This window comes from Myotis daubentonii, chromosome 10 (genome assembly GCF_963259705.1).
Source record: "Myotis daubentonii chromosome 10, mMyoDau2.1, whole genome shotgun sequence".
Taxonomy (NCBI): domain Eukaryota; kingdom Metazoa; phylum Chordata; class Mammalia; order Chiroptera; family Vespertilionidae; genus Myotis; species Myotis daubentonii.
Window position 1 is genome coordinate 62104868 of NC_081849.1, and position 26018 is coordinate 62130885.

At 44.6% G+C, this 26018-nt stretch overlaps 1 protein-coding gene and 1 pseudogene across 1 annotated transcript in view; one reads left to right on the forward strand and one right to left on the reverse strand.

Annotated features, from left to right (window-relative positions):
* Positions 1-25685, reverse strand: part of IGF2BP3 (insulin like growth factor 2 mRNA binding protein 3) — a 40027-nt gene extending 14342 nt beyond the window's left edge. Inside the window, exons 1-7 of the mRNA XM_059712560.1 lie at positions 25467-25685; positions 25308-25371; positions 15104-15385; positions 10285-10419; positions 8490-8612; positions 6298-6433; positions 4720-4845 (exon numbers count right to left, since the gene is read on the reverse strand). Coding sequence (XP_059568543.1) covers positions 4720-4845; positions 6298-6433; positions 8490-8612; positions 10285-10419; positions 15104-15315 — 732 coding nt within the window. The 5' untranslated portion in view covers positions 15316-15385; positions 25308-25371; positions 25467-25685. The remainder of the gene's footprint in view (positions 1-4719; positions 4846-6297; positions 6434-8489; positions 8613-10284; positions 10420-15103; positions 15386-25307; positions 25372-25466) is intronic.
* LOC132211510 (WASH complex subunit 3-like) lies at positions 11961-12801 on the forward strand (annotated as a pseudogene).
* Positions 25686-26018: the final 333 nt, after the last annotated feature.

The following is a 26018-nucleotide window of genomic DNA, read 5'->3' on the forward strand; positions in this document are numbered from 1 at the left end:
ATAGATACCTAGCAATTAAATTTAGGAATTCTTGCTACTGAAGTATAGATGATGATGATGTCCAAGAATGTTCCGACATGCTACCACTCGTAGTATGAAAGGCTTTACTGACTGGAACATGACATACAACCAGCAGAAAGAAACAGAATGAGGAACAGAGAAGTTAGGTGACTTACCCAGAGAGAAAGCTGGTTAGGGCAACTAGCAGAAGTGGAGGTTAGAGGAGAGCTTCTACAGCACAGAGTTACTTTGAATCGGCTCCTAGTAGCTTTCAATAAATGTAATTTTATACAGAACTGTCAGGGACACATCTGCCCTAACCTCAGCCATATGACAAATGCACCTTTTTGTAATCAAGATTGTAGGAAGCCTATCAGAGGTAAGTCCATATACTCTCAAATTCCCACTCCAACTTTTCTACAATATTGAATTCTTTAAACACTAGAAGTGTGTGACCTAATAAAAGAGCCTTTCGAGATTACTCATCTAGTTCAGTTTCTTCACTGTTCAGGTTAGAAAAACCCAAAGCGAAGAAGAGACTGACCTATGGTGACACAAACCCAGGGCAGAGTTGGGCTAGACCTGGAATCTCACCTGCAGTGCTCCTTCCCCTACCCCGGTTAACATCAAGGTCAAACACATCAGCTACTTCCACCACCTTTGGCTGTAGTGGACAGTTTCACTTAAGGCACAGTGAGTCTGTTCACACGACATGGAGCTGGGACTCTGAGGCCTATCCTTACATTGATGGGCTTTGTCATATTGTTTCCAAGCCCAAACATGTGGGAGTGGCAGGGGAGATGCAAATGCTGCTGACAGTCAAGGCAGAAACACACCCTAAGAAGAAAGCAAAAGCTATGCACACCCAACAGTGGAGGTTTCAGGGAATTCCAATCTTAGAGAGAAAATATGGACAACCTCAGCGACCCGTGTTCTCTGTAGAATTCCAGTGGCGTTTCACTCTACACATATTCTAGGCAGTGATAGTGGAACCCCCAACCTATTTCACCCAGACATGTCCCTGAAGTAGCACAGGCGATACCACTCAAAACGTTATATGATAAAAAGAAAGCCAAACAGGAAGGGAGAGATACAAAACCAAAAGCATGAAGGAAGACCCTAGACCAGGGGTGGGCAAACTTTTTGACTCAAGGGCCACAGTGGGTTCTTAAACTGGACCAGAGGGCCGGAACAAAAGCATGGATGGAGTGTTTGTGTGAACTAATACAAATTCATAGTAAACATCATTACATAAAAGGGTACGGTCTTTTTTTTTCAATAGTTTTATTCATTTCAAACGGGCCAGATCTGGCCCGCGGGCCGTAGTTTGCCCACGGCTGCCCTAGAACGTTAATTTTATTTCACATGATTGTCTACCCCCAATTATAATTGATAATATAGATTACGTTCAAAAAGAATTATTGGATAAGGTGTCTACTATGCTGCAATTATTTTCATACTATCACTGGTCTCTTTCTGACCTCAGGGAAAATGCTATTCTTAAAAAGCAAATATAAAAATAAGGTTTATTTCTTTTTTTTTTTTAATTAAATCTTTATTGTTCAGATTATTACATTTGTTCCTCTTTTTTTTCCCCCCCATAACTCCCCTCCTCCCATTTCCCGCCCCACCCTCCGCCCTCACTCCCCACCCACTGTCCTCATCCATAGGTGCACGATTTTTGTCCAGTCTCTTCCCACATCTCCCACACCCCTTTCCCCCCCAAGAATAGTCAGTCCATTCCCTTTCTATGTCCCTGATTCTATTATAATCACCAGTTCATTCTGTTCATCAGATTATTTATTCACTTGATTCTTAGATTCACTTGTTGATAGATGCATATTTGTTGTTCATAATGTGTATCTTTACCTTTTTCTTCCTCTTCCTCTTCTTAAAGGATACCTTTCAGCATTTCATATAATCCTGGTTTGGTGGTGATGAACTCCTTTAGCTTTTCCTTATCTGTGAAGCTCTTTATCTGACCTTCAATTCTGAATGATAGCTTTGCTGGATAAAGTAATCTTGGTTGTAGGTTCTTGGTATTCATCACTTTGAATATTTCTTGCCACTCCCTCCTGGCCTGCAAAGTTTCTGTTGAGAAATGAGCTGACAGTCGTATGGGTATTCCCTTGTAGGTAACTGAGTTTCTTTCTCTTGCTGCTTTTAAGATTCTCTCTTTATCTTTTGCTCTTGGCATTTTAATTATGATGTGTCTTGGTGTGGTCCTCTTTGGATTCCTTTTGTTTGGGGTTCTCCGTGCTTCTTGGACTTGTAAGTCCATTTCTTTCTTTTTTTTTTTTTTTTAATATATTTTATTGATTTTTTACAGAGAGGAAGGGAGAGAGATAGAGAGTTAGAAACATCGATGAGAGAGAAACATCGATCAGCTGCCTCCTGCACATCCCCTACTGGGAATGTGTCCGCAACCCAGGTACATGCCCTTGACCAGAATCGAACCTGGGACCTTTCAGTCCGCAGGCCAACGCTCTATCCACTGAGCCAAACCGGTTCCAGCCTGTAAGTCCATTTCTTTCACCAGGTGGGGGAAGTTTTCTGTCATTATTTCTTCAAATAGGTTTTCAATATCTTGCTCTCTCTCATCTTCTGGCACCCCTATAATTCTGATGTTGGTACGCTTGAAGCAGTCCCAGAGGCTCCTTACACTATCCTCGCATTTTTGGATTCTTTTTTCATTTTGCTTTTCCGGTTGGATGTTTTTTGCTTCCTCGCATTTCAAATCATTGACTTGATTCTTGCGCTCCTCTGGTCTGCTGTCGGGCGTCTGTATAATATTCGTTATTTCAGTCCGTGTATGCTTAATTTCTAGTTGGTTCCCCAATATAAGATCGAGGGTCTTATTAGTTTTCGTGTAGATCTCATTAAGTTTATCGGCAGCTTCTAAACAGTTCTTGAGAGACCTTAAAAGTGTGGTTCTGAGCTCTATATATTCCTTTGACAATTTTGTCCTGTTTCTTTGTCTCCGCATTTTGTTATGCTTCCTTGGTGCACCCCCTAGTGGTCTTTGTTCACAGTCTTATAGTTAAATCTTGATTGTTGTAGCTAATTCCAGGGAGGGTTTGACCTCCAGGCCAAGTGGCTATGAGAATCAGCTGTGTCAGCAGTGAGAGAACTTCTGTCCTCTAGGGAGGTGCTAATCTAGCCTTTGCCTGAGGCTATCCGGCAAAGGCCTCTGTGCAGGGCTTGGGCGGGGCGGGTCGCACAGGATCAACAGGGTGGGCTGGAGAGAGCAGTTATGGCGGCTCTCAGTCCTGTCCCCAGGGGCTCTGCCTCTCTGAGTCCCAGCACCCGCTGCAAAGCTCGGAGAGAAAGCTGCACTTGCTCTGACCGAAGCCAGACAGTCTCGCTTCTCCCGTTTGAGTCTGGGTCCCTAAAGACTCACCCGGATCTGGTGCTCAGAGTCTGCGACTCCCTCCCGATTGAAAACAACAACCGCGCCCTCCGCCGCCAGCCCGCTCCGCGCACTCCGCACCTCAGAATTTGACTTCAGCACTGCGCCTCCTCTGAGTGTCCGTGTGCGTTTCTCTTTCCTCCTAGTTGTAGGACTTCCACTCAGCCAGCGTTCCTGTGGTTCTGGGTGATGTCCCTTCCGTTTTTTGGTTTCACTTTTGAAGTAGTTGTTCAAAGCAGCAAACTCCCGCGTTAACCTATGCCGCCATCTTGGTTCTCCCCTCCTTTTTCTTTCTACGGTTTATTTCTTAACTAGAGGCCCGATGCACAAAATTCATGCACTCGGGGGGGGGGGGATCCCTCAGCCCGGCCTGCGCTCTCTAGCAGTCTGGGAGCCATCAGTCGTACATCCTTAGCGCTGCTGTGGAGACAGGAGAGGCTCCCGCCATCTTCGCTGCACTCACTAGCAGTGAGCCTGGCTTCTGGCTGAGCAGTGCTCCCCGTGTGAGCACACTGACGACCAGGGGGCAGCTCCTGTGTTGAGCATCTGTCCCCTGGTGGTCAGTGCACATCAAAGTGACTGGTCATTTCGCCATTCGGGCGATTTGCATATTAGCCTTTTATTATATAGCAGAGGTCCTCAAACTTTTTAAACGGGGCCAGTTCACTGTCCCTCAGACATTCCACACATGCGCACTGTGGGCCGGGACAAGTCGGCTGCTAAGCAGGACAGGCAGCAGCAGCAAAAACACCCGGCGGGCCGGATAAATGTTTTTCGAGGGCCGCATGTGGCCCGCGGGCCGTAGTTTGAGGACCCCTGTTATATAGGATAACCTGTTTACAAAATAAAAGCTATTTAACATTTGCACACAAAACTGAGTTCAGAGTTTTAAAAAGTACAAACACTCAAAATGAAAAAGTCCAGCTTTTACTGATCTTCCAAAGCAATTAACTTCCAGATAAAGTTAAAGATGAAGGAATACTTTTAAAAGTCCTTTACTCCAATATTTAAAAATAAGTAACCTCTTCCCCCCTCTGCAAAGTCTCAAACTTTTGACCTTTGAAAGCGCATGCTGACAGCTGTGCCGGCCACCCCAGAGCCCCAGTAATAAGTCCTGTGTCTACAAGGAACAGAAAAGATGGTCCTATTGACTGGAACCAGAAAGCATGTGCTGGCTCTACACTAATTCCAGATCACATGGGAACCAGGTTTTACATTGAGATTTCCCCCAACCAGCTCACATCACACCACTCAAAGGCAGCAATGCTCCCCCGCTCAACCATAAAGACAGCCAAGGCGCATCATCTTACCTCAAACTGTGGGTAAGGGGGAGTCATGGCTGCAGGGGGCCCTGAGGTGGGAGGTGGCATCCCTGAAGTGGGCGGGAACAGACCCAAGGCATTCAGGTTTAACCCAGGAATTAAATGTGCTTGAAGCTGCAATGGCAAAATTAAAAAGATCATGTATAAGTGAGTATACATGACAATATTCAGATTGTAACCTCTTGTCTAGTTAAAATCATCTGACACAAAAATTTTAGAACAAAGCAGATGTTTCCTGTGACTACACTTGAGCAGATAGTTTATATCCGTTTATATTCTTGGTATTTAAAATCCGTGTGCTTGTTTGCGGCCTCCTTGATCTGAAGCCACACGGAGTTTCTCAGGGCAGGGACGCAGCCGTCCCTGCCCTTCAGGGCAGCTCGCAGAGCTCAAAGACGCACCGTACACTGCAGCACAAGGTACAGGCAGACAAAACCCCGCACCCGTCGAAGAAGTAAGGGAACAAGGTTTGTTCACTGAAAAGCAGACCAGACCAGACATAGAGAACAGACTATTAAGAGATCTTTACTTCCGGATAACATTTGGAGTCATGGGTCTAAAGGCCTAAAACAAAGTCAAGGCCTTTGGAAATCAGGTCCTCTCTGCATGTAGCTCCCACAACTAAACCTACCCTGGAAGGGGCGTTCGTTTCGGTTTAATTTATAAGGGCTGAGGAGGTGAGGTGGAGATCAGAGCTGAGACTTGTGCGTACTTGAGAATCCTTTTAAAAGGCCTGTAGAGTTGGATTTACTCCCAGTTAACTCGTACATTTGGATGAGCAGTGACAATGTGAAGGTAGGAAGGCAGTCAAGTGGACTAAAGTGATTAGCATTCTAAGCTCCCCTCACAAAGGTGACAACATCTTTACATTTCCCTTCTGTTAGGTGTAATGTTTCAGATGAGAGGCCCAATTGAGGACAATCTTTTTTTCAATCATTTACTTTAAAATTGAAGATGAACTTTACAAATGTTATATCGTGAGCACCATTCCATCCATTAAGGAACGTCAACAATTCACTATGTTCTAGTCGCTACACAGATTATTTTTATCTCCAAGGAACCAAGTTTAAAATTCATATTCATAACAGTAGTTTTACATGCACTGTTATCTATTGTAATTCTAACAGGCATGCAATGTAGGCAGTAGCCCCATTTTTCAGATGAGGAAACTGATGCTCAGAAAGACCAAATTAAGTTGTCCAAGAAAACAGAGCTGCAGTTAATAAACAGGTGAACTGGGATTCAAACACAATTCACATACCTCTACTGTATTAATTTCCTTCAAATTAACGTTGTGCAGGAGATAATAACCTTTTTAAGGAAAGTATTAGTCTTACCTCACAGATAAGGGAACTAAGTCTCAAAGACTAAATACTTTGCCAAAATCACAGAGATAGCCAAGCCTACTGTCAGAGCCCGTGTTTTCTAGGGCACTTCCCTACGGTGCTAAAAACCAATGAGAACCTAATCTAATGACAACGCCATTAAAGAAATCAGTATTAATGGAACTGAAAACATCCTTTAACTTCATCAAAATAAAGACATGCCCTTGGTATTAAAACTAACATTCATAGAAGCAATATCGTTTTCATAAGACTCCCTGATTTTCTTCATTATCTCTTCCTCAGCTTTGGCACATGTTTCCACGCTGCCTTTCACTGTGATGGTGCGCTCCGGATTATACAGCGTCAATTCCTGCAATCTGCAGATTGAAAACGGAAGGAGAGAAAGAGAATGGAAATTATGGGAGGAAGATAGTAGTAACAGTTCAGCCACAGATGGCTGTTAACACCCAAATGAGGGGGCTGGCAAGCTGTAAAAGTGGGCGGTTAGACATGATAAAAAAGGAGTGAGCCTCAAAAGACTTAAATCCAAGAACTGTAAAGCCAGAGGAGAGAAAACACTTCCCCTCCCACCTTCTCAATAAAATTCCCTGGGTGCACGTAGTTCAATTAAATTCATGGCTTAAACACAGTGTGCTTCTTAGCCACTTACAGTTGAACCACTTTCATAATTTACCAGTAAAATATAAGGTACATGATTGGAAGGATATAGTTTCAGCAGAAACCAAGAACCAGATGCACATAACCTTTAATGAGTATGTTCCCGGTCTGCATTGACCAGCTCTAGGCATAAGTGGCATTCTCCAGCAACTGCATTTTCTGGGTCACCAGTCAAAGAATAAGCATGGAAATGTTTCAAAAGGCAGAGTTCACATGTATATAATTCCTCTTTGCCAGTAAGCTCAGAATTTAGATAAAGTATGCTGGAGGAAATCATGTAACTCAATCCACATTTTTGTTTTTTACTTTTTACTTTTATGTTTTCAAAACATTTTTCAATCCATTTTGACTACATAATTTTTTTAAAAGGGTCCCTGGATGACCATTTAGAAAAGTAAAAAATGAGAATGCTGCAGCAATATTCAGAAACTCCCTGCTCAACCCAGGTCCTGCTGAAGCTTCCAAGCCTTCCGATGTTATGAGGCATCGACGCCTGAGCCAGTCCCGTGGAAAGTAAGGACGCAGAGTGGGAGGGTCCGGCTCTCCTTCAGATTCCCAGAGTACAATTCTCATTTTCACAACTAGCAGAATACCGTAAGCTCAACGTGAGACAGATGAACAGGGTATTATTCCTTTTTCTCTCCAACTTGCTAAAAATGTAAACACCGACGTACTATTTGTCTTAGGCTGTTTAAAGAAGAAGTGTATTTCTCATCTCCATCTTCAACCACCTTGCCCCTGCCAAGCTTTTAAATTACAATTTTCAAAATAGCTGCTTCTAGAACAGCTTTTAAGATCTTCCCCCACGTAAAACCCTCCCTTTTCTGAGCATAAACATCAAGACAGGGTAGGATCATGCATTATATTTACCACTTAGTGGTTTTTTAAATTTCTTTAGTCAGGCAGGACCGTCCTCCTTCCTTTCCACCTCCTGCTTTGAGAACTCCCTGCTACACACACCCAGTGCTCAGCTCTCCTTAGCCCATCCGCCTCTTCCCACCTTATCTTTTTTCTGACACTCAGATGGGAACTAGGGCCAGTCACGCTCGGAAAAAGGAAAACCTCTCCAAATCATTCCAGAGCTGTGGCCCCAGGTGTGGTACCAGCCTCCCCACACTGAACAGTAAGAGCGGCTGCGACTTCTGAGGCTGTGTTACAGACACTGCCGCTTCCGTCCTGCTCTCGGATCATTCACACGGGCAGGAGGCAGCCCTGGCAGGAGACAGCTGCCGTGTCTCGTGTCCCAGGGACACCCACGCAACCTGTGGAGCGGCCCCTGTGGTGAGGAGCTGAGGCCTCACACCATCAGCCAGCACTGACTTGCCAGCAACATGAGCTGAGCAAAACCACAGCCGAGCTGCTCCTGAATCCCTGACCACAGAGACTTGGTGACCCATAAGCCTTTCCCACTGTCGTAAGCTCTCAGACGCTGGGATATTGTCTTACACATCCATGGGTAATAACCTGGGTTCTCTCTAGGCACTTGGGGGATACAGGTCATCAAACCTGAGCAAAGCCAGCTAGGAAATACAAATGTACAGCTTTCGTGCCCCTGCCTCTGTGGTGGGATTAGAGAATCTTTCAATGTGGGCTGGAGACAGGCAGCAGACAGTGGACTGAGTCTGAGAAACGAAGTATAAGCAGGGTGGTGCCAGCTGGCTCGGTCAGATGGGACGGGCTATGCTTAGCATGAAACTCCGGAGAAACACAGCGCTCGAAATTTTCTTATTTAAAAACAAGCCAGGCAGCACTTACGGAGATATCGTGATTTTAGTGTCTGTGTCTTGCTCGATTTTTTTAAGATTTCTTCCTTCCTTACCAATAAGACGGCCTACAAAGTTATTATGGGCTAAAATCTTCAAGGGAAGCTCTTCTGTGCTGTAAATAAATATATAAAAAAAAGAAAAGGCCATGAAATCGGGGCAAGTACCCCTGCTCGCAGGGAAAAAGAGAGTATTTGTTCATTAAACATTTACTTCCTACCCACCACTTAGGAAGCATGATGCCAGGAGAGTTTGAACTGCCGACCATCAGCCACATTCTAGCAATGCGTGAACAGGGGGTAAAATCATTAATATGTATCTGGATAGAAGTTAATTTTTAAAAACGGTTTCCTTTTATTCATCTCAGGGACTACCTTCCAATGATGGATTCTGTTTAGCTTTGAAAACAGCTCCTACTCAAATTCTTGTTCCTAAATTCCCAACTCCAGAACACAATGTACAGATGCAAATAGTATGATTTTAGTATAAATTTTAAACTCCATACCTGGCAACACAGGCACAGTTTAGACAAGGAAACAAGGAACTCAGCGGTATTACACTCTGGGGACGAGTGTAAGAGCGGGGGGCGGGGGGATGGGGGGGGGGTCACATTTCATTTGCACCTTTCTGAATTTCCCAAACACATACCATTGTTTATAAACGTCATTGGGCCTGGCTGGTGTGGCTCAGTGGTTAAGCACTGACCTCTGAACCAGGAGGTCATGTTGTAATTCCAGTCAGGGCACATGCCCAGGGTTTGAGCTCAATCCCCAGGAGGGGGCATGCAGGAGGCAGCTGATCAATGATTCTCACTAATGTTTCTACCTCTCTCTCCCTCATTTCCTCTTTCTGAAATCAATAAAAATATATGTATTAAAATTATTTTAAAATAAAAAAATAAAAACATGCCCTAGCCAGTTTGGCTCAGTGGATAGAGCGTTGGCCTGCTGACTGAAGGATCCCAGGTTTGATTCTGGCCAAGGGCACATACCCAGGTTGCAAGCTCAATCCCCCGTGTATGGCGTGCAGGAGGCAGCCAATCAATGATTCTCTCATCTATCTCTCATCGCTCTCTCTCCCTTCCTCTCTGAAATCAATAACAATATATTTTAAATAAATAAATAAAAACATTGGGGTTTTGGGCGGTGGGCCTTTTCTTTATTGTTCTCTATACCAAAAAAAAAAAAAAAAAGAATTAGAATCTTAAAGAACCATATAACTAACCTTATAACTAAAATATATTTAATATACTTAAAGGTCCCTACAAATTAAATGCTGCATTAGGTCCCAGGCTAACTCCAGCACCTTACTCTGGATTCTGTTCTATGCCCAGCACTGCGCTGAAGACTGAATGGAGCACAAAACCCAACCTCCGCCCAAAGTTCCTGTGGGAAAGATAGTTAAGACTTCCGACCTGGAATATCCAAATAAATCCCCCGCTTATCTCAGCACAGGATTAGGGTTCCCACCTCAGGCTCAAAGCCACGGCATGAGGACTTGGGCCCTGCGGTGGGTAAATCCAGGGGTGCTCCTGGACCCCAGGTGGGCTTATGTCCCCCAGCCACCTTCTACAGCTGGACTGTCCTCACTCATGCCACTCACCCCACAGCCAAACACAAAGGAAAATATGTGAAGGACTTAGGCTTTACACCAAATCAACGTGCCAACCCCCGGGCCTCCTGGGGCAGCAGCTCCCGGGGTTTGGTGGCAATCCCCCAAAACCGTGTCAATTCAAAGCAAAACAGCACGGACATCAACCTTTCCACGGGTTCCCCCTCATTACTCACAATTTTATGTCTTGGGCCTCCTTATGCATAATCTCCAGAATAGACTTACAAGCCGCAGAGGTGCCTTCCGGGGTAGAGAGGATAGTAATGGACTTCTCAGCAGCGCCTGCGTTCTCTTTACGGTGGACATCGATCCTTAGGGTGGGTGAAAGGAGGGGAAAGCGAGGCCGTGAGGCACGCATTCACAGAGCTTTACAATGACCCACACCCACGTCAGGGCTCTGGGCAAGAGATGAGTCACTTCCCTCAAGAGCAGAAGCTCCCGATACACTGTCAACGGGATGCCTCAGAGAGGATTTTAATTCCGGGAACACTCCCCTCTCTCCTCACTCTGACCCAGCAGGGACCTGGTTTCATTCTGCCCGAGCTGCAACTGCTTCCGGGTCCCTTTTCGATGGCACAGAACAAGCGTGTCGCATCGGAGAGCCTCGGTCCAGACAACGGTTTTCTCTGCTCTGAACCACACAGGACCTGGACCTGGAGGGCGGGAGCTGGAGGCCCACAAACCAGATGGAACTCTTACTCCATGGTTTGCTCTCGCTGTCCATCGGATGAGCACATTTCACTCGCCCGTTTCCTTTTGCAAAGCTCACCCTGTATTTTGCCTCCTTCATAGAGGAAAGTCCACAAGAAAACCTGAAGAGAAGGCAATTCAACTTCAAAGAAAAGCAAAAGGCCACTTAATGCAATGTGTCAAACCTCACCAGTAATTATATACACACCAGTTAAAGTAAGGCATATTTTCTTCCAGACCTGCAATTATTTTGAGAGATAAAATTAAGTACTGGCAAGAGGACGGGGACTCTGGGCACACCCACACTTTTGGTGGGAATGTAGAACACCCTTGCAGGACCTATCAAAGCTAAAAAGCTTATCAACTTTGACTCAAGAATTCTACTTCTTGTAACATCTCAGAGGCCGTCCCCCAGGTGTGTCGAGAGAGTGTTTTCACGTCAGCACTGCTGTGGTGAAAGGGAAACTCTGCTGTGAAAACTGTCCTGCACACTGCAGGGCTCAGCAGCATCCCTGGCTCAACCCACCAGGTGCCTTAGCTCATCCCTCGTCCCGTTGTGCTGACCAACAATGTCTCCAGACACTGCACGTGTCCACGGGGCTGAGCGGGTCACCCTGGGTGAAAACCACCAGCACAGAAACGTTCACTGCAGCATGATTTGTAGCAGAAAGAACATTGGGATTAACTTTAAAAACTCACCAGGAAGAGATGATTAAATAGGCGTATACCCGACCAAGGGGGGTGGGTAGGGACTGGGAGGAGGGGGATGGAGGGGGGAAGATGGGAGATATCTGTAATACTATCAACAATAAAAAATATAATTAAAAAAAAAGAAAAACTTCAGCATCAGGTAAATTAAACAAACAAACAAACAAACAAATAATGAATGTATATCCATATCAGAGAGACGTTTAAAAACGTGTGGTATAATTACAAATACCAACATTATGAGAGTCCCTGACCTTCTGTGAAAAAATACAATGCGTACCATAAGATTTCTCCTTTAAAGCTACACTTATTAGTAGATACCAGGAACAAATCCTATAAAGATACAACCCCAACTTAACAATGGCTACCATAGGGGGTGACATGAAGGGTCACCCTTTTTTCTCATTTGCATACGTGTTCATTTTGAATTAAATACAAAAATAAGAAGGGCCCGGGAGGCGGGGACTTGGGGAGACGTTCTAACACTATTGCGGGGTTGGATGGACCACAGCGGGGAAGGTTTGTGGGTGATGCTCGGGTCCCCCGCCCGCTGAGGAAATGGATGAGGACGGGCTTCCTCTCATGGGGTCAGGCACTGACCTGACCAAGGTGCCAGCTATTCAACAGAAAAGAACGGTGGCATTTCTAAACCAGTTTGTGGTGCAGTTCCTCAACCGCTTCCCACAATCTGTGAGGAGAAGCTGGCAGACCTTTCTCTCAGGCACTCTTCGTATCCAGCAAATTGAAACAACTCTCAAAATTTTAGATGCAAGGTTCTCATCTATCCCAGGCCTAGATGATGTCACAGTGGAAGTCTCCCCTGTAAGTGTCCCTGGAGTCACAAATGAAACCACTTCAGAGCCATCACAGCAGAACAGTTTACAAGAATCTGGACCACAGGAAAGTGAAGTAACAGCAGAAAATATCTTAACTGTAGCCAAGGATCCAAGATATGCCAGATATCTCAAAATGGTTCAAGTGGGTGTCCCAGTGATGGCAATAAGAAACAAAATGATATCAGAAGGACTAGACCCAGATCTTCTCAAGAGGCCAGATGCTCCAGTGCCTGATGGCGAAGGTGAAAAAAATGCAGAAGAAAGTTCAGATAGTGAATCCTCTTTTAGTGACTAAGATTAACTTTCATAATAATTACAGATAACACGTGTAGAGGTACTTTACATTCTATCAGAAAGAGAGTCTGAACTTGACCTCTTTTTCAAAACATCAAGTGGCCAGATATTTACCACCAAGCTTCCTCAGTGCTAAAATTGTAATAATAATAAAGCATTTATAACCTGGCAAAAAAATTAAAATAATAAGTCTGCTGTTGTTGAAAAGATACAAGAAAGAAAATCAACCATCCAAAAAACGGGGTTCAGTGAAAATGAGACCTTCATGAGTCCTTCTGGCCCCTCAGACACTAGAAGACAAAGAGCTGTGCAATTCCCCGTCGTGAGAACGGCCACTTCACCTTGCCAGTAAAATCTAGGTTTGGATTTCATTTTCCTAAATGTTGGCTGAAAACTGAAGACATATTTCAGAAGCAAAACCTATTGCTAAAAATAAGGGCAATGCAGAAATGAAACAAGTAAGAGCTAACTCGAAATAACTAATTAAAACAGCACCTTAGACAGCAATCTCCTTTTCAGGCACCATTTTTCCAGCCACTATTTCAGAAATCCCCAGCCACCTCCAGCATTGCTTATCTTCTAGGAGGGGACACGGCAGACTCCCCCCTTCCAGAGCACTTCCGCCCGCTCACTGTGCTTGGGATCACTAGACTCTGATCCTCAGAGAGAAGGGTAACCCTCTGAGGCCGTGCCAGAAGCAGAGGACCCGATAACAACTAGTTTCAATGGCAAGAATTAATTGAATCCTCTGGATGTAACAAAAACTGCTTCCCTTCCCTCTCCATCCGCCATCTTCTTGCCTTAAATAAAACAGCTCAGTTTAAAGAAGCTCTTTCCTCTGACAAGGAAATGAATAGCATTAAAAAGACCCCTTCTAATCTGCCATGTGACGAGGAAGGAAAACTATTTCATAATGAGTTTCTGCAGGTAATGCAGAATCAAGGGAAGCAAGAAGCCCTTCCATTTTAAGATTAAAACCAGGCAAACTGAACATTAAAACTGATCTAGGCCCTGGCCGGTTTAGCTCAGTGGACAGAGCGTCGACGCATGGACTGAAGGGTCCTGGGTTCAATTCCCGTCAAGGCTTAAACCTCGGTTGCAGACTTGATCCCCATCCCTGGTTGGGGCAAGTGTGGGAGGCAACCAATCGATGTGTCTCTCTCACTCTCTCTAAAAAAATTCAATGTAACGTATCCTCAGGTTAGGATTTAAAAACAAACACACAAAATACTGATCTAGGCTATGGTACCACTGTCTTCCCATCTCATACATGACGAGGTCAAGGCCACTGATTCTGCACAAAGGTACCCAACACCATACGCCTCCTGCTTCAGAGCAGGGACGGCAGGGTCAGCCATCACTCTGCAGGTGGAGTGGGCCCCCCCCCCCCCCATCACAAACCCCGTTCTCTGTGGTTCTGCAGGAACAAGCAGCAGTTAGCTCAGTGCAGGCACGGTGCCTACAACGAATATGGATTTCCTCTGAAGCCTGCTGGAGCCAACTCAGCACCGCAGCTGCACTTCCAGGAAAAGGCTCTCCTGAACTCCTTGGACCACATGAAATGGAATCAATGTCCTTACTACATTTAAAAAACAAAATAATCCGCAGCCATCTCGTACCGGCCCCAGGCCATTCCCCGGCGCTTGGCAAAGAGCGACTGACCCCAGCGAGGTCTGTGTGCAGCCGCACCCCAGGATGTGCCCGGAAGCACTGCCCAGAACCAGGGTGGGACAGGCCCATCCCAGCTTCTCAGGGTCAAAATAGCCACATACAGTATCACAGGTTGGTCAATAAAGCAAAGCAACTAATACACGATGCAGGGGAGTCACATTTCACTCATCTGCCAAATACGAGAACCTTTCACATATCAGGCAACCCGCTCAGCACAGTGGGAAATCATCACACACAGCTCTGCTTGCTGCTCCTGAAAAGTTAGCTCCAGGGTTTGGCCAAAAATCACCAGGTCCCTTCAAATCTGCAAGTTCAAACTCCCAACCAAGATGCTAAAGAATGAGCCATCCCAGCTACAGGGCATACGCATGGGATAAATCTGAACCATAGGCTGGATGATTCTTTACTCAAGTAAAGCAAGACTGAAAAACTACCTCTATCCTGGACCCAGAAAATTACTTCCCAAAACAAAAAGGTAGGTATCGCCGGGGGTTGGGGAGCAGAGAATAACCTAGAAGCTGCCCTTCTGTTTGCCAGGATCTTTCACATCGCAAGTGGATTAGGTATCATTTGCTTTCCATTAACATGTGAAAATTTGAGGTTCCCCTTTGAGACTGATATTTAGTCCCGTATTTGTATAAAATAAACACTAAGATATCAAAGTCGCAAGGTTTTGCCAGATTCCCAAGTACTGGAAGGGATCATGACCACGTTCACAAGACCCAGCACCATACAACACGCTGTTACTAAGATTCGGGGGAAACATTACCGCCCACCACACACTCGGAATACTCACTTAGATTGAGTCTGTTTGGTGATGTTCCGAATGGTGGCACCTTCTTTTCCTATAATGGCTCCGACGAACTGGGTGGGGACTAGCAGGCGTAGAGGCAGGTCACAGGGTTTCTGCTTGGACACGGATCCTGGAGAGCCCTGTCTCGATGAGCCCCTCTGCCCAAACCCGCGGCGGCCTCGGGGCTGCTGCGAAGCGTTCTGCTGGGAGGCCATCTCGTCCGGGATGTAGGCCACTTTCAACGTGAAGTTCTCCAGCTGGAATCCATTCAGTTTGTCTAACGCTCTGAAAGTTGACGAGGAGCAAGGGTGGGAAGAGAAATCGAACTCTATAATAAACCCTTCAGCAAAGCAATACCTATATCTCCTCCACTCAGGATCATTGGCTCAAAATCTTCTGAATAAAAAGCCACAGAACAGGTAACCCAGAGCAACTTAACACCCTAACACCCACCCCACCACACACACACACACACACAACACGGGGAAAAAAACCTGACAAGTTTCCAAAGGGAATATATTTGTCATCTAATGAAAAATGGAAAAAATTTGTCAAAATTCACATAAAACATTACATCAGTGTCAGGTGTACACATAAGGACTCGATAGTTGCCTATAATGTGAAATGATCACATCTGTCTGGCTAACATCTGTCATCGCACATAGTTACAGAATGTTTTTTTCTTGTGATGAGAATTTTAAGATCTCTCTCAGGAACTTTCAAATATGCAATACAGTTGTATTAACTCCAGTTAACAGGCTGTGCATCACACCCCCATGATCTACTTGTTTTATAACTGGAAGGAGTACCTTTGCTCCCTCACCCACTTGCCCACTGCTTATCTCAGATATCCACCAATCGAATCTATGAACTTGTGTTTGTTTGGGTGTGTGTGTGACTGGCTTTTTTTTAGACTCTACATGTGAGACCATATTGTGCTTACCTTTTTCTGTCTGACCTCTTCCTGACTTATCTCAGTTAACATAACATCCTCAAGGCCCATCCACGTTACTGCATTGCCAGCATTTCATTCCTTTTCATGGCTGAATGCTATTCCGTTGTGTATATATACACACCAGGCTTTCTTTATCACTCATCCATTGATGGACACTAAGTTGTTTCCATATCTCAGCTACTATAAATAATGCTGCAATTGAAACTCTTCATTAAGCCATTAACCCAAGAGGTCACTAACAGCGGAGGAGCCAGGGAAGGGAGTGGGCAGATCTCGTCCAGGCTAGTCTTTCCAAGTCAGAAGGGAGGAGATGTTGGAAATATGCACCTCCCTTGCTTCACCTTCTTATAAAATACAAACATTAGACAGTGTAAGCTACACAGGACAGATCTCTCTCAAACTCTCACAGGAGATGGATAGGATTTGATACTCAGGATTATCACTCAACACATTCTCAGCACCTACCATGTGCCAGCCCCTACTATGCACCATCCCTGAGCAAACAGCAGCCCTGACCTTCTGGAGTTCATGGTCTGGCCTGGGGCAGAGAGGCAGGGTGATGATGGGCCAAACGAAGCTATTTTCTACCTTATCTATCTGCCCATCTGTCCACTTCTCTACTGTGAGAGGAGCCTTACTGCACTGTTTTTTTGTTTTTTGTTTTTTCATTTTTAATGTTACTATGGAAAAGTACCAAATCTTAAGAGTCCATCTCAATGAGTTTTCAGAAGTTCAGCCTGCAACCCAAATCCAGAGCAAGGACACACCAGCGCACCAAAGCCCACCAGTACCTCCCTAGACTTCGAATATCATGGACTGATTCTGTTTTAAAAGTCTAGGTAAATAAGTATATATTAGTACATGTTATGTGCTCTCATGTCTGGCCTCTTTTATTTACCAGGCTTATAAGCTTTACTCAAGTTGTTTTTTACCTCACTTACGTATTTTAAAAGTGGAGAACGCAATAAAAAACGGACAGAGACGATACCACCAAGACACCAAAAGCAACACAAACACACTTTTAATAATACACACTCCCAAGTACACAACAGAATTAAAAACAAACAAAGGTCCCACGCTTCCCTAAGGTCACTCAGATTCTGCCCCAGTGGGCTTTGAGGTCAGCCCCGGAAGGCAAAGACAGACAGGCACGAAATGGTCTCTCCCTAGTTGCTCAGTGGTCATTTCTGGTTCCCATATTGCTTTCCTTATGTGGAGATCTTTCTATTTTGACTTAGATGGAACAGGAGGGTGGCAAAGAGAGGGCCCCACCACCAGAAAGGGCACCGAAAGCACGGAGCCAGAACTCAGGCCTGGACAGCCAGACGGAGCGCGTGTCCTGGGGACCCAGCCTCGGGCCCTCTTCTCCCACGTCAACCCCCTTCCCTCACCGTCCCACAGAACCGAGGACGAATTCGTCACAATAGGTCCAAGAAATACAGAAACACAAAGAAAGGAGCAGGATATTTCTGCCACTAGCACCAACCCATCAAGACCCTTCCCGGAATCACTGCTGACCACCATAACTTCTGCAAACAGACCACTTCTTTCCCTGTTTATATCAAACGTATGTTCAGCATCTGACATAACTGGGATCATGATGTACGTAATTTGTGTTTTGCTTTTTTCCCAAATATACCTTGGGATGTTTCCATGTGATGTCTGTGTCAGAGGGCATTCTTTCCATAGGCTTATACAGTGATAGGAGGCACGTGGCACAAATTATTTTACCAACGTCCTGATAACAGAACCGTAAGTTAACCTATTAATCCTTGCTTTCTCCCTCTCCCCTTTTTTTCTTAAGGGAAATGTAAATTAAGGGCATTAATTTCGTTTTCTTGTTGTTCATCTGTTTTATTCGAGGATATTTTTCCATTGATTTTTGGAGAGAGGTGGGAAGGGAGGGGAAGGGACAGAGAGAAAGGAACATCTATGTGAGAGAAATACATCGACTGGTTGCCTCCCGCACGCACCCGGACCAGGTCCAGGGATCCAGCCTACAACCAAGGTACGTGTCCTTGACCGGAATCAAACCCGGGACCCTTCAGTCCACAAGCCGACGCTCTATCCATTGAGCCAAACCAGCTAGGGCTAGTTTGGTTATTTCTGAAGGAGGACAACCGTTAAGAAATTGTATTGATATTTATGATGTATACTTTTATAGAAAGTTGGAGCTGCAGAAGTCTCAACCAATTAGATTTTCCTTCTAAACAACTTTAAACCTTTTTCAAGGCCAGGAGAAGCTCATCACTGAGGTTCTTTCAGAAACCCACAGAAACATGGGCCCACCTAGGGAGTCAACTGTACCTACAGGCACTCAGCAACGGGCTCAGCACACTCCTTTCCTGCTGCAAACAGTATAGCTGACTTCAGAAGGAAGTTCTGAGCGTGGAATTCAGTCAGTAATGTTACAAAAAGTACCTATTTCTTTCTGGAGTGAGACAGGCGGACACTGACGTCACTCTCAGGGAGGTGACCCTCAGGTCCTCAGCGCCTGTGGTGTTCTGGGGCTCAGCCAGTCACGTGCTCCTAAGTGCCAGCTCCTCGACTGGGCATAAAACTGAAACGTCAAACTTCATGTGCTGCTTCTAGAAGACTGTTGTTGTTGTTGTTTATTTCTTGTTTTCCTGCGGGGTTTTGGGGAGGAGGAAAGGTTTTCTCACGGGGGAGGTCAGAAGGCACGGTGCTCCGGTACCCAGTATACTGTCTGGGCCCCAAAGGCCCCAATGCATACATACTGGGTGTCCCCCGTGTGCCTGCCCACTGGCAGTTTCCGACCCCTCAAACCACAGCACTCATAGGGGCAGAGCCGAAGAAGTACAGGAGTGACCTAACGCAATCAAGGGCGTTCCGTGACAAAGACTCCACGTTTCTCAATAAGTAAAACACTGAACCCTTTCTGTGCAGAGTCTGCTGCTCAGCTCTGTCCTTTGGTGGCTTGCTGAGCCCATGGGTAGAACATCACAGAACTTTCACAAACATACTGCCTATGTGAGAAATGGCTCACCTGTCCAAATTTCAAAAGCTGGGCTAGGAAACAGAAGCATGGCGAAGATGAGACTTTTAATAACACTCTCGAGAGCGGGCGCCCATAGTACAGGAACACACGTGGGGCAGGGAGCATAGCCAATATATTTAGTCCCACCTCCGGTCCCTCATTGGCTGAGGACTATTTTGGTCACCTGTTTCCTAATAGGTCGCCTACATCTTACTGTCTCCCATTGGATTATTTAAGAAAATGGGGTGGGGCCTTTTCTAGTCGCCTTCACCTCCTTGTCTAGGGAAATCTTCCTAGGACATGTGCTATCAGTCATGGGTACAGCTCTCATCCTGTCTCCCCACCCCCACATCCTGTTTGCTCTGGGGAAATTCAAGAGCCGCCTGGCCACATGCTGTTTCTTTTCTACGAAGGTAAGTCAGAGGCATGCTTCTTACATACATACGACACGTATGGTGAGAAGGTGACGCTGTTCACAAGATTTGTGGTGGTGGGTGATCATTTCACAATGTATACAAATATCAAATCATGTGGGACGCCTGAAACTAAGATAACGTTATATGCATCTATTACACCTCAATTTAAATGAACAACTGTCATAATTATTAAAACATATGCATTCAGCTCAGCAGAATCAAGGGTGTTTTTCCAAGCGTGCTCCTCAGGACCCCGTTTCCCGTCTTCCCCTGGCTCTGCTCTGCCGCTAACCTGAGTCACTCGGGAGATCCTGAGTACTAGTAGTTTTGCTGTCAGTAGCAATAACTATTGATAAGAAATTTATTAGGGCAGATCACAGTTTAGGGAGCTTTGAGAGAGAGCGGATATGTAGTTTAACTTAAGGATGAGGGAGGAAGGAGAGAGAAGAAATGAGACCAGAGAAGAATTTAAACTCATTGAAGGGCACACACACACACACCTTAGTAGTGAAAAGAGGCTGAACTAGAGACCAGAATTCTAGTCCAGCTAAAACAATAAATAGCCATGTAACCTTGGAAAGGTCATGTTCTTATTCGGCGCTAGGTTCCTCACCTACAAAACGCAGCAATTCGATTTATGATCGCTTTCAACTCAAAAATTCCATGTCTAGAATTTCTGTTTTCTTCTTCCCAGACCTTACTGCTGTATACAGCACAGATTCTAACAAAATGAGGTTTAACCGTTACTGAAAAGTCACACAATTCAGTTTTCTGCTTGTGCCAAGAATGTAAGGTCGAGGCATACAATTGAATAATAATTACTGGAAGCCTGGTAACAGCACTGCAGGGATGCAACTTAAGGAAATAATTACTGCCAAAGCCCGGAGATTGACCTCTGAAGGACTTCACAATTACACTGGTTCTACAAGCACACGCGCATACACCCAAAAAGCAAAAACAGCAAAAACCCTGCACACCACCTGTGTTACAGAGGACTGACACATCGACCGTGGTAGGGGCGAAACGCTATGTAGCGATTACCAACAGTATAAAGACAGTCAATGGAAATAACGAAACGCTACAGAGGATCTTGGTAATTTTAGAAGTTATGACACATGAGACAAAGTCTACAAAACTTGATGGTTATCTCTGAATGGCAAAATGGCAAGAAACTCCTTTGTCTTACTGCTCTGTTACTTCTTTTTCCAGAATAAAATCTTCTAGTTACATGATTTTTACAGTTTAAGGGTGATTTTCCTTCTCTTAGCCATCAGCCAAGATGTTGAAAACACTTCTAACCATCACAGTGTACACCTGATGTGGGTCTGCAAACTGACACAGAAGGATCTTCGATGATAGCTTCACAATATAAACAAACTATACTCCGATTCCCTAACGAAAATAAACATCAGAAATAAGAGCCCAAAAGAAAAGAAAGTATAAAAATTAAATGCCTGCAAATTCTGAAGGGTTATTTCCTTGTCACACACGACAGATCTCCCAGGGAGCGACGGCTACCTTGGACGATGTTACCCGAGCAACTCTGGGAGGAAATGGGTGTCTCGAGGCCCAGCCTTTCTCCCTCCAGGAACAAGGGATACTAAATACTGTCTCTGTTTTTAATGACTTATTTTTTGTTTTTATTATTTTTATTCATTTTATTATTTTAATAATCCAAGACTTCAAGTTAAAACAAATAGGTATCTCCTAGTAATACAGTACTCTAAACATCTGATTTTTCTAACCACAAGGTGGCAGGAATTTCCATGTTAAATTCTGTCTTAGAGACAGCCTTATTGAGGAATCAATCTTCTTAAAAGTGGCATTTATAGAGGTTTAAGTAACAAAAAGAGGCAGCCACAAAAGCCTTTAAACTAGGTTCCTAACTCTGAGTATCAGCAGCCAGTCATTATCTGGAATGGAGTATAAATGAAGTATATTGAGCAAGAACAGAGTATCATCAGCAGGAATGAAAAAGGTTGGAAAACACTTAATAGCTGCTAACTTTGGAGTTCTTGTGAGGTATTATGATAGGTGTTTTGGAAGCGCTGCATAGGTTCTCTCAACAGCCTCATGAGCTAAGAACTGTAATTATTTCCACTTTACAGGCAGGTGTGAACTAAGACAGATCAACTTGACCAGAGTGACAGCCAAGAGTGGTGGCACAGAGGTCACCCCATGGACTCTGGAATGTGAACTCCAAGCCTCCACGCTCTGCCCACCCCCACACCAGCACATCCCAGCTACACAGACTCCCAAGTATCAGACTCAAGGAAAGAAAAGTCAACTGAGAATACCGACTCCGCCCGCGTGACCTGAAGAGGTGAGCTTTGAACGGGCTCTTATTCCTGATGTTTATTTTTGTTAGGGCAAGGAAAAGGCAAGGGAATCTCACACCACGCTGGTTTAGGCAGCAGGTGGCTGTGCGCAGCCCAGAGGACAGGCGTGCAGGGCTCAGTGGAGCAAGTCCTGGAGGGACCACCTTCCCCGCTCAAACCACCTGCAGCTGCTCTAAAAGCAGCCCAGAACCAGTGGGTTGGGCAAGAATTACTACTATTTCCTTGGTGCCCATGTGCTAGGCCATTTGATAAGCCTGTTTTTCTAGAAATATGTGCCTAAATGAATGACTACATTGGTTTCTTGTCAGCTCTCATTTTGTAGCTCAGAAAACTGAAGCTCAGAGAGGTCAGGGTTACAGTCAGAGGCATCCAAGGAGGGAAAGAGCCGATGCCTCGCAAATAAAATCAATTCTGCCAAAACCGGTTTGGCTCAGTGGATAGAGCGTCAGCCTGCGGACTGAAGGGTCCCAGGTTCGATTCCGGTCAAGGGCATGTACCTGGGTTGCGGGCACATCCCCAGTAGGAGATGTGCAGGAGGCAGCTGATCGATGTTTCTCTCTCATCGATGTTTCTAACTCTCTATCTCTCTCCCTTCCTCTCTGTAAAAAATCAATAAAATATATTAAAAAAAATAAAATAAAATCAATTCTCCTCACAGAATGAGAAGGTACTCCCCATCTCTTTAAAAAAGAACTTACTAGAAAATGTTCACAACACTGTATCACAAGACTGACTTTTCCATTCTTTAAATCTATTAACTTCCTCTGAATTATTTTCTAATACTCTTTGCTCTTTGGAATTTTTGAGGGAGAGAAAACCCAATATTCTTATAAGGAAACTCAACGTGGGCAAGAATTAAAATCAGGTGATCCCTCTCCAAACACACTTTCACCAGTGGGAGGCCCATCCCTGAGGACAGGGTTCTGCCTTTAGTCACCGGCAACATTTGGTCAATACGTAGATGCTATTCATTGAATCACTATTAGAAAAAGAGATGCAAAGAGCATTTCCCTCACTGAAATGCCCATTTATTTGTTTGGGGTATTTAATTACTGAAATGACAGATCCCTAACAGCCTTTTTCTTTCCCCTTGGGACCAAGAGGGCAGGGCAACCTCTAACAACACTTGTAAAAAACGTCTCCACGCGCAGTTTGCCATCAGGGTGGGATTACGTGCAGCAGCGATTCTGCCGTGGTTCCCAGCCACAGTCGGCCCCTCCTGTGCTTGTCTCAGTGCTTGGAATGCAGGGGCTGCTAAATGTCAGCCAGTTCCGACTCAAGTTCAAAACTAACAAACGTTCTCCCATGCGGCTGTTAGTATCGTCCAGTTAGCTGGCTATCCTCACCTAAGTTTTCAAACAGGACAACTAGGACAGGCCTCTGACAATCTCCAAATACCCTTGGGTTTAGCATGTCACCCCACAGTTTCCATCTAACAGAGTTGGCTGTAGCAAGCACTTATTGGAGATCTCCGTAAAGAAAACGGAGTCTGCGTTCTCACTGTCCTCACTCTGACCTCTGCCCCCGTCTACTTGGGTATAAAACGTGAACATTTTCTGTTCTTCCCTTGTACACAATTTTGTTGAAGAATAAGGTTGGTAAACATCAGTTTTACAGCTCACACCACAATTTCTAAGATGTCCAAAAACATCATGTTAACTGTTAACTTTTTTAAAAAAATGAGTGAAAGATACAAACAGAAGAAAAAGCAGAGTATTTTTAAATCTCTTAAAAGTCTCATTAAAAATGAATCTCAGAAGTCTCATTTTTTAGGGAAAAAAGTGAAATGAACATAAGTAGATACTGCTTTTCACACACAGGATCAGCTAAGCCTGGGACAGCCCTGTGTTAGGGAGTCAGAAGGCACACTCACATGGACCAATGGGGATTTAAACTAGTTCAGATTCTATGAAAGAGAACTTGCCAATATTTAAAAAAATTTTAATAAGTATCTTGATCTACTTCTAGGAATTAACCCACACCCATATTCACACACATGCAAAATGACGTGCAAAAAAGAGATTCCCTACCACAGCAATTTTCAAACCGGTGTGCAGCAAGAACTATTAAAACATGCAGTGCCTGACTATTTAGTCGGCGGCACTGCCCTCTTTTCCCTTAGATTGTCAAATAAAAAAATGACAACTGCCAAGACGATAGCCATGTGGTGAGTCAAAACTTCACCTATTCTTTTGTCAGATCAGCAACAAATATGATCTATTTTTTGGTGTGCAGCAGAAATTTAGCAATTACTTTGTGTGCCATGAGCAGAAAAAGGTTGAAAATCGCTACACTCCAGCCTTTCTCATAACTGCAAGAGACTCGAAATAAGCTAAACATTCAATTTGGGACTAAGTAATTCTATATTCATACAATGAAATTCTGTGCAACTTTAAAAAAATAGGTTTCTATGTACAAAACACTCAAGTGCTATGGTATCATTTGTGTAAAAAGGAGAAAAAATAGAGACACATGTTTGTCTTCCATATGGTTATCTTCAAGAAAGTTGGGGAACAAAACTAGGGGGGAGAGCTGCACCATATACATCTTTGGACCTTTACATTTTTGAACCATGTGAGTATTACTCACATATAAAAACTGAAGTCCCACTGTGTGATGCAAATTTCCATCTCCTCGCCAGCCCTATCTTTCCTCTCCTGGCTCCTCCAGGGGTGGGCACTGCCTGTGGTCAGCTAGCTCGATCACCTTTCCCCTTCAGGGCTCAGGTCGGCCAGTGTGGTCTCTCCTTTCCCCTTTCCCATGCAGAGGGCAGACAGCTGTCCCTGCCTGCACCGTGTCTGGAGCGGTGAAGACTGCCATGGTCCCTGACACTCAGCTCTCTGCTGCTGGGCACCCTGCATGCCATTCCTGTTTGCAATATGAGCAGACAGGTCAAAAGCAGTATTTGTGGGATCCTCATTTTCTCTCTCTAGTGTTCAGTCAGTTCATTAGATCATTCCCAAGCCTACAGAACTATTTTTCCTAAGGAAGATTGTTTTATCTGTAAAGTTTAGCCTCCCCATTGCATTGGAATACATTTTTTCCCCACCAATCTAAAATCAAATTACACTGGTTCAATGTCTGCACACCCCTAAATGGCAACAGTAACCATTAGGTAAATCAGGGAGCAAGAAAACAACATTTAACACTGTTGTTTAACACATGACCTACTTACCAGCTTTGAATAATACAGCAATAATGCATGTATCATTATCAATAAGGGGAAAATCTTAATGTAATTTGATGGTACCCAGGTCCACAGCTTTTTGCAAATAGGGTGCAGTTCAGCTTCATCCCATATCCATCTACCACTGATATACTGAAAAGGTAATAAAACTTTAACCAATGCAAATTCTTATCATACCGTTAAACATTAAAAGATTTGCAAGGTCAAACTTGGCAAAATAAAGTTTATTTCTGCTGTCCACTGGGCCAAAATATAAGTACTATACTTAACCTGCTTACTACCCACATAGATAAAAAGTGTCAGTCCGCTTACTGTCTGGCTTGGTCCTTACTGGAATAGGTTACGTTTACGACTGCAGTTTCCGAGTCAGTGTTCACTGGAGGGAGAAAAAAAGGAAGAGAAAGAAAAAAGTTAGTCTTCTTTTCACTTCCCCCCTTTTACAAATTTGAAAGCAATTGAGAAGACGTGTACCTTGCTCACAGCTTTCCACCACTCCATACTGGCCTAGTAAACTATCCAGCACCTATCGGAGGGGGAGAAAATTACAGATTTTCAGTTTCCCAAGGTATTACGAGGGCAGGAATGTTTGAAAATCACAAAGAACTGTGATGAAAAAGAGCCCCCAAAATCAACTGGGTTCTGGACTATCATAGTGAGGGACGGGCACCATTGTGGGGTCCCCTCTCCTGCATCTCCCTGACTGTAGGCTCATTTCCTGGCGATAATGAAGCAGTGAGGCAGCGCAGCACTGCTCACAGCCACAGCCGCCGGGTCCAAGGCTGGAGCAGGAGGAAGCATCTATTTCCCATGCAGACAGCAACGCATCATCACACTTCCTCCTTTATACAGAGTCACGAGACAAGGGCCCACGTCAAGTTTCATCTTTAAGATGTTCCTTCTCAAAGAACTTCCTTTTATAGCTAAAATGGACGCATCGGAACCGACGACTCTCAAGGCAGGCCAGCAAAATGAAGAAAGAGCATAGCTGATCCTCTACCTGGAGCTACAGACTAAGCTGAGTGG